The following is a 13,088-nucleotide window of genomic DNA, read 5'->3' on the forward strand; positions in this document are numbered from 1 at the left end:
AGTGAGTGAGTGTGTGGATGTGAGTGTGTGATGTAGCAATGTTGTAAATGTGTTACAGTCAAAGCAAAATAACATCCCAGAAGTTCAGCCAGGACCACATTTATAATAAAAAAATATTGATTGATCTCAGGGATAGCAAAGATCAGTTCTACCCAATTACACTCTCACTGCCCCTTCTAAAGCAGTGTGACTCAGGGATTATTTCACAGCTCTTAGTCTTGTGTATACAACAGTTATTATAAAATGGTCTTTGTGACACATAAGATACATGTAACATTTATATGCATATATTTGCATGTATACATCTATATGTGTGTATGTAGAATTTGCCAAGTATCCTAAATGGTTATCCTAAGAAACTGAGGAGAGACTGAGGCAGAAACACAGCAAAATGAATCTCATATATGAAGTCCAAGAGGAAAAAAAAAATTCTAACAGCAAGGAAAGAAAATGAGAGAGAGGAATTAAAAATAAAAAAGAAGAGGAGGGATAGAGATAAAGGGAACACACAATAAGCTCTTAACGCAGAGATGGGGAAAATAGGCCCCCCAAAAGTCAAAAGACACAGGGTATAAAACTTACTAGTTGAGTTGACCTCTAAGACCCTTCTAACCATGAGATTCTAAGAGTGTAGTCTTAAAAGGATGGCTTAAATATTCTCTTTTATGGCTGGATGCCTAGCATAGACTATGATCTAGACAGCCATGTCCCAGCTAGGCTTTAGGGGAAGATTCCCAAATGGGCAATTAATTTAGATTTAATAGGACAGTTACTGTAAGTTTAAATAAATGCCAGTTAAATATTAACAACGTATTTATTGAAGATTAACATTGCTGGTTGCATTGTGGGATTTTCTTTTCCTTAAAGAAACCCTTTATCGGAAGACTTTTAATCATCTTGGCTCTGCCATCATCTTGCCTTAGATACGGGGCAGCTCTTTTTATTACTTTTTTCAAAGCGTTCTGAATTGTGAAGTGCATACCTTGGTGCAGGAGAGAGAGGAAGGACATGAGGAGGAGGGCTTTTTCTCCCCAGGAAGGACTGATAAGTGAATATGAAGGATTTATCCTGCTTTTGAGGATAGTGTCAAGAAGCATTAAAACTATAGGCTATGAGAGTTGGAAGGGCCCTTGGAAGTCACCTAAACGAAACTCTTCCTTGAGAAGCAAAGAGAAAGCAACTTGAGCCTCCACATGCAGCCAGCAGGTGGCAGGCAATACCCTGTACCCCCACTATGGAGACCTCATCTTACTCTAGGAGTTAACTTTTAAGAGGGCATTAACCCCTTTAGATGCATGAGGAGGATAAAATCTTCTCAAAGAAGCATGTAGCATGAAGATGCAGGTTCTCTTGGCCACTAAAAATTCAGAAAAAGAAACCAAGAATTCAAAAAAATGCTTTGTCTAAAGTGACCTAATGATGGCCCAAGTTGAAACTGGAACCCATATCCTTTGTTTGCAAAATTATATTCATATAATGTCCCTCCAGTAAAAAGTACAACTGACATTGTATCTTTTTGAGCAATTTTTTTCTCTTCTGTTGCTGCTCTTGGCTGGCACAAGCAAGAAGTAAAACCACTAAAGAAAATGCAGAGGAAACGTTAAAGAGAGAAATGAGTAAAAAGCAGTTTTTTGGTGAGAAAGGAATTCAGGGGTAGAGGCAAGCCAAGTTTCTCTGACAGTAAACTTGGGTTGGTAAGTTCCAAGCTGGGGGCTGGTGAGATTGTCATTCAGAGAAACCCTAACCTGACTCTAGCAGGGCTGCCTCTGGTGACCACCAGCACTAGTGTATGCTTATGCAGGTAGAGGGATGTCTTCATGGACCCCTCATTCCTTTCTACAGAAATAATGAGGCTAATCCTGAAACATGGTTCTGGGAGGTACAATGGCAGGAATTAGGAAAGATGAGGCAAGCACAGGATATTATCAAATGATGAGTCTAAGAGCTAGACCTGAGGAGGCTTTGAGTTCAGCCATCAGACACACAGCAACAAAGAAGGGCATAAGAGTCCATGGAAGGAGTGGAAGGAGCTGAAGGAAGTCGGAGCAGACTGCTCACTTAATGATGGGACGGATATGTCTCGTCTTTTGTTCAGGTTCTTTCACTACGTTTCAGTCATATGTGGGAGCGCAACAGATCAAAGTTCCCAGGCTGCCACAGGAAGAGCAAGCCCGAGCCTGTTTCTCAAGCCCAGGCTGTTTCCCACAGCCTCCATCCTGTGTGCTTTTGTAGAACACGGACGCTGAGACACTCTGGTGGGAGCTGGAGGGGCACCCTCTTCCTGTCCTGGTTTGAAGGCTAAACTACTTCCCTTTTATGACCACATCTCAGCATGAAATGTCTGCTGTCTGTGTGATGAAACCTCTCAGGATATGTGTACTGGTGATGTTCACAGGCCTGTGCTCAGTGGGCTGCCTCTGGGTTCTCTGAAGATCAGGCCCGGTGCTCCTCTGTCCTGGCCAGTCCCAGCACAGTGATGCCTGCATTTTCACCCCCACTGTGTGTGTGACGGGCCTTTGTTGCGCTCTTTACATCTACTGTCTTATTTCCTCATCACACCACCACTTTGTGATAGGCACCACGATGACCATTATTTTGCAAATGAAGTTATTTTCCCAAAGTCAAGGTCACACAGCTAGTGAGGAAGATGATGAGTGTTTGGCTTCTAGTCTGTCTGATTCCAAAGCCCATGGTTCATTCTTCATTGATGAATACGTACTGAAAACATCAGTAAACAAATGAATGCAGAGTGTTGGAAGAGTCAGATGTTTTCAGAGTACGTCAGATGTACCAGTCCTTAGTTGTTTTTTGTTTGTTTGTTTGTTTTTTGTTTTTTAAAGATTTTATTTAACAGACAGATCACAAGTAGGCAGAGAGGCAGGCAGAGAGAGGAGGAAGTAGGCTCCCCACTGAGCAGAGAGCCTGATGCGGGGCTTGATCCCAGGACCCTGGGATCATGACCTGAGCCGAAGGCAGAGGCTTAACCCACTGAGCCACCCAGGCGCCCCTTAGTTTAAATGAGTCCTTAGTTTAAATGAGAACAACTTGAGAATATGAAAGGGAGATTCTGTCCATGCTCCTTCTGGTCTTGGGCTGTGTGGCTTCTGTTCTGCCTGCCCACAACGAGATTCCTGCCCACACCACCTGCCTCCTTCATCTCCGCACAATCAAGTCCCCGATTAAAATCATTTCTTGTGGGGACGTTTCCTCATCTTCCAGATTCCATGACGACTTTCTGTCAGACCCATTCTCTCATGTCCTCCTTATCACAACTGGATTTACTCTTTTGTAAAATTATTTCTTTAATGTCTGTCTTCCCTATTAGACTGTGTGCTTTATGAGGGTACAACTTAAGTGCACTGCCTAGTCCACAGCTAAGATTTAGCATGCACTAAACACCTGTTTGTTGTACACCTGTTTGTTGTACAGGCATTTCTCAATTATGTTTGTAAATCCTTGAGTCTACCTCCTCCCCTCCTAATGTCACTTTAAATGAAGCTTGGAAAACCATGGTCAGTGCCTGGAAATCTGCACAAGCTAATGGGTCAAATGGATTCCAAGGAGGAGGTGTATTCTAGCTTGCTTCTCTTAGCCAATCAGAATCTTCTCAGGGCTTATAGGGAGCATGGGGTTGAGATCATTGTAAGTTCAAAAGTCATGAATGCAAATAAAAATAAGACGACTGTCAAACTTAACAGCTCTATAAGCCAATCAAAGGCAGGGACTGTGTCTTTCGTTCTTGTAGCACTAACTCCAGCAAGATTCCTGCTGCATCGGAAGAGCTCAGAATCTACCTGTCAATGTTTACTGAATGCACTGAATTCAATTGAATAATTGGATACCCAGAGGTATTCTGAGCAGTAGTAGTATCGTTCTTTGGTAGTGCTCTCTCTTGCCCACAGGTGTAGCAGCCAAAGGAGATATTTTATTCGTTAGCTCTGAAACAGTGTCCTTACCCGATACGTGTAGCAGAAAGCTCTACCGGAACAGGAGCCAGGCATCCTGAGTTGTAGATCTGGTTTACCAGCTATGACCTTTATGTCCTTATGATAATGACCCTTCCCTCCTGGGTTCAATCCCCCACTTTATGAAATAAGTGGGTTATACGAAGTATGTTCCAAGGTCCCCTCTGACCAGATCATTCTGTGATTCTTATTATGACCCAAAACCCAGGTAAGGAAAAATTCTGCCCCATGGTAGAATGGGACGCTCCCCTTCCAGCATCTGGCTTTTGCTTTCAAGGTACTTTGATTTTAATCGTTCATTGTGCTCTCCCTTACTTTTCTGTCTACCTACCGATTATTCTTCTGACCATCTCTCCCCTTCATGTACCTCTTAGAAAGTTGCGTGGCTTTCAAAGTCCATAGATAGCCTAACCTTTGCCACTTCTTCCTGCTCTCCTTTTCTCTTCTCTCTATTTGTGACCCCTTTTTTCTCCTCGGAGGCTTCTTCCCCTTCTTCAAGTTGCTCTTTTGCTCTATCTCTTGAAATCGTAACATGCTGGACTCTAGCCCAGATGAACAATGATTTTATTTTGATCTTATATTCATATAGGTGGAAAAGAATGGCATGCATTTTTTTCAGAATCCAGCCCACCCCTGCTCCCCTAGAGGTAGCTCTTTATCCAGATCCACACTACCCTTTCTGATTAAACTTTTCAATGTCTGCTCTGTGCCAAGCCACACTAACTGCCCTGCATTTCTCATCTTCCCGCCTGTGCTCCTATTTGGAATCTCCACCAGGAGAGGGGGGCCTTTAGCCTCTTTAGAGAAGGAGAAGCAGAACTGGCATTTCTTAAGCTAGTGCTCTTCTTTTGGTCTTTCGTGTGTGTGTGTGTGTGTGTGTGTGTGTGTGTGTGGAATATTCATGGCTCTTTAGTAGCTAACCCAGGCTTGTTTGCTGTAGGTAACAGAGTAAAACAAAAACAACCATGCCACCAGTTTCCCTATCACTGGGAATTTCTTTCCTGTTCCAACTCTGCTTTAGTGTGTAGATGCTATTGCTGCCAGAAGTCTCTATCTCTGTCTCCTCACCTGCCTGCCAGATCTCCAAGGTCTGAACAGCAAGATCCCCTCCCCCTTTGCAGTCAAAGGATCATTAAAGGAAGTATGATTGTTTTCTTTTGCTTGGTGTGTGTGTGTGTGTGTGTGTGAGAGAGAGAGAGAGAGAGAGGGAGCGAGCCTTGAAAGGCATTGTCCTATAGATATTTTTATAACCTGAAGCAATTACAGCTGTCAGCACAGACACAAGATGTGACAAGTTGATTTATGTGTACAGTATATGTGTATGCAGGAGGGAAGGGAGGAAGGAGAGGGAGACGGGGGTGGGGGGGGGAAGAAGGTGGAGGTGGGCTCTTGTTAGGAAACTGCTTTCCAGGAGGCAGAAAGGAAGTTGTTTCTCTAAAGAACACAAATAATGAAATTGCTCTGACTGTCATCCCTTTTTCATTAACTTGGATATGCTGGGAAAAATAAAATAAACCCAGCAGTTTTTATGAAGCACGAGACAGGATATAAGATAAGCCACTAAGTGTTGGTTATATTTAGGGATTAGAGCATGGGCAGGGAGGTGACATATGATTTTGATTTTGAACTTCATCTATTCAAACAGCTTCATCAAGGAGTTCAAATGAAATGGATTCTGCCTTGTTAACTGCATGGTCATCTCTGGTCTTTCGCCACTTTCTAAACTCCTATTTTTTAATAAAGTTTGCTTCCCTGGGCCCACAGGGCAGGTAGGAGGTTCCAAGTGGTTTTTCTCTCTGCACCCTGAGCCTTACCCGAGCTCTGCTGAGTTTCCTGCCCGATGCTACAGTTCAGCACTCTCCCTTCAGGGCCAGCGACAAAGATGGTTTTACTGTCTTAGATCAATGGCATGCAGAATGGTATAAACTGAATGTCTTAAAGAGCCCCTATGAAGAATTATTTTTCTGCCCAGTCATAATAATGAAGTGGTGGCAGGCAAAGTATATTAATAAAGCATCTTCCACCTTAAATGGATTTCTAAGTATTTTCCTGTAGAGTTAATCATGTATGTAGGTCCCTTGGGAAGGCCGGTTGTTGTCATTATCCACATTCCCAGATGCAAAAAACTAATGCTCATTTGTACCTACTTGGGAATTAGATGCAGGATCCAGGACTAGAATTTATTATAAAAGGAATTATCCCTGCCATTTCCAAGACTGTAGGGAAATGACTCCAAAGCCCAGAAGGAATCTCTCTCTCTTCCCCACCACTGTAATTATTTCCAGCTGAGGTTGTGGGGATGTGTTTACACACAGGGGTTGGTGGGGGAGCATGAGGGACAGGTAAAATGTATATATGGATAGTTTAGGTAACTCCATGGCTTTAGGGAAAGAAGAACCCCAAATTCAGCAGACTATAAGTCAGCAAACACAATCTTACTCTTTACTTACTACTTCCAAACTTCCCCATTGTAAAATGGACATAAAATAGGGTCTTGCAAGAATACACTGATGCAGAAATATGTTCTCCTTCTTTGATTTTTTTTTAATATAAACAAAACTCTCCTGGTTTCCATAGATGTCATTTTTGTTTGTTTGTTTTTGCTTTTGCTCCCCCCCCCCACCATAGTAAAGTCATTTGTTGCAGCCATAAGTTGACAATTGATTTTTTTTGGTGTTATACATCAAATAGTCCCCGCTGGCCAAAAATAGCAGATGGGTTTCCCTGAGAATTTAATCTCAAGAGAAGTCACCAGAGAGGAAGAGAAAAAAAAATGACCCTAATGGTGGATTAATTGAGATCTTCAATGTAAAGTTTCCCAACTTTTCTGGTTGATCAGTTTCTAGTCAACTATTAAAAAGGAAAAACACGTTTGCTCAGTATGTCTTTGTCATCCTGGAGTATGGCTCCCACCCTACCTCTATCGGTACCAATCTAAAGTAGTTAGAGGAGAGAGTAGGAGGGTGAAATGCTTGTTTCATCTCTAACACACATGTTATCTACGTATAAGTGGTGGTTATTACCTGCAAGGTGAAAGGACTTCTCTGGCACCAAAACTCTTATAGTTAGAATGATTCAATCTTTTTGGTGTTCGCTGGATGGCTTTGGGAAGAACATTGTTTCTGTTATTTAACAGCTGTTGAATAAAACCAGCTTCCTTGTTGGATCTGATAGAAAGTAGAGGGAGGAAGAAACAAAGTCACCTTTGGTTCCCTCTTCTCTATACCCTGGGAGAATCTGGGTCAGTGTTGGGGCCTCAGACCTGGAAGTTCTTGAGGAGAGAATATGCTCATGTTGGCACTGCTCTGTGGGCTGGGCTGCTCTGGGTTTCTCCCCAGCTCAGGGGTTAGACCTAGGAAGGGAAATGCACATTTGGTCTGAGGTGGACTTAAGGAAGAAATTAAAATGTACGTATGCAGGGACTGACAGGAGCCAGAGTGGAGAAGTGACAGAAACTGAGACAAATCCAGTTTTTTTCCCCGGGTTTCAAGATTTTGAAAAACACACCTCTTAAGATGAAATCAGCTTTGCAAAACCGTGAAACCAGGGAACATGGGAGTCCATGGTATAAATAAAGCAAGTAGCTCACACTCATCTGAATGAGCACTTTTGCAGGACTAGCATCTTTTAAGGTCGACAAAACAAGAATAAAAATGTAAGTGAGTGTCTGAACTTGACCAAAATTTTGATGCGATTTTGCCAGTTTCACATACTAAGGGGCTTCTGTGAGTTTGCATTTATTTTATATATGGAAGATCTCTGTTTAGAATAGTGATGTTGAGTCTCTAGTGCTCGAAAGTAGCTTCCATGGGGTGGGGTGGGGGTGGGGGGTGGAGAGCTGATAGGGTGGGCATTGACTACTGAATAAAAAATTAGATTATTCTAAAACATCCTTCCAACACTGTAAATTTACTCTAAATGCTAATGGATTTAATCTGATAATTTTAAAGGTGCATGCAAGCATGCTGCAGGGTTTTCCTTTCCTAGTTAATTAGTTTGTGACCCTTATTAAGATGTCTTGGGCTTATTAAGATTGTGTGGTAACTTTGCCTTTCTTCTTAATTTGGAAGTGACAGCTTCTCAAAGGGGGAAATGGTTAAACTCCTCGCCTTGGCTGGTGCACTGCCACGGCGTGGCGCGGCAGGGGTTAAGGTGGGCGCCCGCGCCCGGCGCCCCGCGCCCGCCCGCCGGGATGAGCGCGCAGTCCGCCCGCTTGCTCGCCGCTGGCCCGGGAGAAAGTGGCGGTCAGTGATGGAGCTGCTGCCATGACAACCCCGGCGGTCGGGGCCCGCGCGCGTCGGGGCTGCTCCCGGGAGGAAGGCGGCGCGGAGGCCGGGGGCGGCCGCTGAGCGTGGCGTCCGCGCGGCTCCGGTGCCGGCTGCGCCTCGCCTTCCCCAGCGAGCGACGAAGCGAGCGAGGGCCCGCCGCGGTGCGCTCAGCCGGGCCGTTCCTGCCTCGGTCACCGCAGCGGCGCCTGGCCCTGCCGAGACCCGCCGGATCGCAGCGGCTGCAGCGCGCATTTCGGCTGGGAGGAAGTTGACCGGAGGCTGCCGCAGGATCCCTGGATCCGGCTCGCGCGAAGCTTGGCGGAGCCGCCTTCTGCGTGCTCTACTTTCCATCTTGGCTATTGTTACGGATTGTTTTCTCTGCCGGCGGTCCTTCCTCCGAAACTTACAAAGAAAGTGTTGGATTTCCCCTTGTTCGAACTGAGGAATTGCAGACCACCTCTGGGGAGCCGGATCTGACCCACCCCCTGTCCCCTTATGGTACCAAAGTGCTTACTCCACTCCAAAGTGCCATGTCAGAACTGCTAACGGGAAGAAGGGACTCCTGAGACGTGCCCACACCTTTGCACCTGCCTTGCGCTTCCCTTTTCTTGGCCATCTTCCCTGGCCGAAGCCGCACCAAGGAAGCCCCCTTCGCTGTCCTCGGTGGAAATTGGTTACCCGAGGCCGGATTTGGGGGAGGAATATTAGACTTAGAGGAGTCTGCGCGCTTTTCTCCTCCCGCGCGTCTCGGTCGCCTCTAGTTCACTGCTGGGTCCCTGAGCTCGCTTCTTCACCCCACCCACTTCCTGTGCTCGCCCGGGGGGGGTGTGTGCCGCGCCGCAGCCAGAGTTCTCGGAAGTTGTGGCTGTCGAGGATGGGGGTCTGTGGGTACCTGTTCCTGCCCTGGAAGTGCCTCGTGGTCGTGTCTCTCAGGCTGCTGTTCCTTGTACCCACAGGAGTGCCCGTGCGCAGCGGAGATGCCACCTTCCCCAAAGCTATGGACAACGTGACGGTCCGGCAGGGGGAGAGCGCCACCCTCAGGTAGGGAGCTGTTTTTCTTCTATGAACTGACAATGATGTGTATCGGTTGTTGGGGAGAGGGGCAGGGGTGCAGGTGTGTGCTCCGGAGCAGCTGGCACGGAGGTCGCTGGTTCCTTGGGCTGCAAGATTCATGGATGAGCTGAATGCTCTGCCCCGGGAACGTGGTGGTGTTAGGGAAACGTTCAGAGGTTGGGGGAAATGATCTGTTTCCCCAAAACTGGCCTCGTTGGCTCAAGACTTGGTAAGCGTGAGAGGCGGCTGAGGCAGGGAGTCACCGGGATTGAGGACAGTGGCCTGGTTACTGAATGCCCGAACCTGGTGGCCATGGTGACTGGGGACCTGGCGGGGGCTCGATGTGAACAGTCATCTCCGAAGTTAATGAGTCCCAAAGGACAAGTGTGGCTTCGTGTGAATGCCTTCACTCTGCCCATGGCATGGGGAGTTGCCAGTGGGCTCCTGTACTTTGGCAGAGCTGCTGTTTTGTCCTGGCATGGACTGTATCTGAGCTTTTCTGGAGTGCCTTCATACTATGAGCTGGTGGGTAGAAGGACATGTTTTTTCTTGTCTAAACATGGCTTTCTGAGATTGAAGTCATGGAGATGCATGTGATTTGTCCATGGAAAATATAATTTACTGTGGTTAGCTGTTCTCTCTTGGTGCTGTCCACTGAAGCAGTATGTGCAAAACTCACCTACTGAACAGACAGACAGATTTCAGCATTGAGATGGGTCCTGATTGGCTTCTGGGGTTAAGTCTTGCAGAAACTGAAGAGGAGAAGAATCTTGGCTATGTCTTGTGTAAGGTGGGATGAGTCAATGTCCCTGATTACCCTGTCTACTGACATGTTAACTTAATTTCCGGTGTCTATACACTGCGCCACTCGTCAGAGGGTAACAGAATTTATAATGATTATAATGGGGGATCTTACTCTCTAGAATTTTAGAAAGAGTCAGCATGAGGTAGAAGTTAAGAAGGTTCCTGGGAAGAGTGATTTCTCTGCCTCTCTTTGATTTAATATGCCTTCTTATATAAAGTTTCTCAAACTGGGCCATCGAGCTGACTGTACGGCAACATGGTAACATTCCTGTCTTTTGCATATGAAGGTTCTTGGAAAGATCATCTTGGTGCTGGTGTCCATTCCTTTGTCCCTGGTGACCCTTCTCCTAAAAGTGCATTGTTTATAGATGGTACCCTCAAGGAAATACCCATAGGACAGAAAATGTTGAGGATGGGGACTTGACAGTCAGGCCATTGTCAAAGGAAGTGTGTTATTTAAGGACCCACACAGGGCCTGGAAAGCATCTCATTTTCCACAGCCTTTGGGGAGCTAATGTCCATGACCCCAGTGAATTTCTCATTACTCACTGGCTCAGAAAACCTACCTCTTCCACCTAGTCCTTTCGGGACATATTTGAACAAAGGTTAAATATCTAACTGCCTCCCACCCCAGAATTACTAGATCTGCTTTATAAGGGAATTTCATGGAGCTCTAAAAATGCTGTGATTTCAGACTCCTTGATGAGAGATACAGAAATGAAGCCCTACCACAATGAAGTGATGAATTTAGTGTTCTCTGGATGTTCCCTTTGTCCCTAACCCTTAGCTGCATGCAGTAGTTCCCAGGAGATAAGAAAGAGTCATTCTCACATGGAGAACATTTTAGGAACAGATGGGATGGCATTTTCAAGGAGAAGGTGGAAGGTAGTTAGCTCTGCAGAGATTTGGGTAAAAGAAATAGTAAAGGGGCCCTAACAGACAATGGTCTCATATCGTATAAACAATGATGGAGGTTGGATGAGCCAGGATTGGGTCTCAGCCCCAGAGGCGAGACCCCAAGGCTCATGAGAACCTAGACTCCGGAAAGTGGCTGAATTCAGCTGATGATGAGCCAGGGCATGGGCCTTTGTTAGGAACAGCTTCTCATTAAAATTGCATTATCATGTGCTGGCTGCTTCTCTATCTTTACCTTTCCTTCCAGGGCTTTCTTGCTCAGCCTGGGCTTCCCTGTCCCTGTCCCTTCCAGGCCCTAAGTCTGCTTACATTTTTGACACCTGCTCTGGTCTTATTTGGGTGTAGATGGAGGAAATGGAATATGATGGGGCTTCCTCTTTAGACCCAACTCTGCCATGGCATAAAGAGGCCCTCCTAGGACAAACCTTGCCATTCTGTGCCATTCTGTGCCAGTCCCTGGGACTGAATGTCTGACTGACATGCAGAAGGAAGACCGTTCCTGTGGATGGAGCCCTACAGAGCAGAGATTAGAGGAGCTAGGGTGTGACTGACACCAACCCACTGGCCATGAGCCTGATGTAGGATGTGAACTGGGCAGCAGGTGTCACAGACGCCTTGCACAGAGGATGCTCTGCAGGATGACCTTCATTCTTCTCAGGGTCCATGCACTGGAACAAATGAGGGCCACCATGTTGGGGTGAACTCTCAAGCATAGTCTCTGCACCGTGTAATTCTGTGTGCAAAGAAGCAAATAGGAATTTCAGAATGTATTTTGTTTGCACAAAAATTGCTACATTTGCACATAACCTGACTCTAGGTTGTAGTTGTCAGCAGCTCAGGGCTCTGGGTTTTTTTGTTCTTGTGTTTTGTTTTGTTGCTTTTTTGTGTATTTATGTGGATCTTTTCTTTTTTCTTCCCTCTTTTCCTTCCTCTCTTCCTCCATCCCTTCTTCTTTCCTTTCCTTTCTCTCTCCATCTTTGTTCAGCATGCCACCAAGCTACGCAGAATACAACTAGGGAGGCCCTTGAGCACCTCTGTTCTACCCTGGAGGGCTGCTCTCTCCACATCACAGTGGCTGACAGAAAGGGCCATGCTTGTAGTTTACTTCTCAACCAGCAGAGGACTTTTTGCTCTGGTTTTGTGTCATTCTGCTTTTGTTCTCACCAGTTTTATTTTTTGAAGTTCTCTTCTAGTCCCCATAGAACGAATGCTTCAGCAGCAGATTCTAATGTGAGGAAACTTTTAAAAATGTTTTATTTCATCCAATTAGCTCTAACGATCCTTGTGGAGGTATTGGGAAACCTTTCATCCAGCTGTGGCATTGACAGCCTGAAAGGAATCGCAAACAATTTGCAATCTCCCATCCTTTGTGGCCTTCTGCTGTAGTCTGTATGCATATATATATATATTTTTTTATATTATATATTGATTTATATAAAAAATATATAAATAATATATATATACACATTTAATATAAATATATATATATATATTTTTTTTTTTTGGAAGGGTGAGGTGCCTTAATAAGAACATTAACCAAGGTTTAGGGAGCACTTGCTCTGTGTCAGGGAGAATTCTGTTTTACATAGTATCTCACTTGTTGTCTAGCCTCCTAATACTAACATTTAGCCCTAATAAACACCCTGTGGTGTAGGTGCAGATGAGGAAACTGAGGCATGGAGAGTTTACTTGGTTTGATTAAGGTTGTGCAGATAGGAAGTTTTGAAGCCAGTTGACGAGTAACACTGTTAATAAGATGAATAGCGCCTGGGTGGCTCAGTGGGTTAAGCCGCTGCCTTCGGCTCAGGTCATGATCTCAGAGTCCTGGGATCGAGTCCCGCATCGGGCTCTCTGCTCAGCAGGGAGCCTGCTTCCTCCTCTCTCTCTCTGCCTGCCTCTCTGCCTACTTGTGATTTCTCTCTGTCAAATAAATAAATAAAATCTTTAAAAAAAAAAAAAAGATGAATAGTGTTCCCAGTGATCGATCAGTTACCGTAATTACAGATACAATCAGTTATGTATTTTGTGTACATCGTAACATTTAATGCTCCCAACAACTCCATGATATACACTTAATTTCCCA

At 45.3% G+C, this 13,088-nt stretch overlaps 1 protein-coding gene across 7 annotated transcripts in view; it reads left to right on the top strand.

The window, feature by feature from the left end:
• Positions 1-13,088, top strand: part of NTM (neurotrimin) — a 943,101-nt gene that overhangs the window by 529,620 nt on the left and 400,393 nt on the right. For 3 of the 7 annotated variants that reach the window (XM_044258220.1, XM_044258225.1, XM_044258226.1), the window contains exon 2: positions 9,190-9,274. In XM_044258220.1, coding sequence (XP_044114155.1) covers positions 9,190-9,274 — 85 coding nt within the window. Of the gene's footprint in view, positions 1-7,519; positions 7,621-8,503; positions 9,275-13,088 lie in introns of those variants that run through there. The other 4 variants (XM_044258221.1, XM_044258222.1, XM_044258224.1 and 1 more) reach the window with 3 other exon arrangements.

Source organism: Neovison vison, chromosome 7, assembly GCF_020171115.1.
Source record: "Neovison vison isolate M4711 chromosome 7, ASM_NN_V1, whole genome shotgun sequence".
In the NCBI taxonomy this organism is placed as follows: Eukaryota; Metazoa; Chordata; class Mammalia; order Carnivora; family Mustelidae; genus Neogale; species Neogale vison.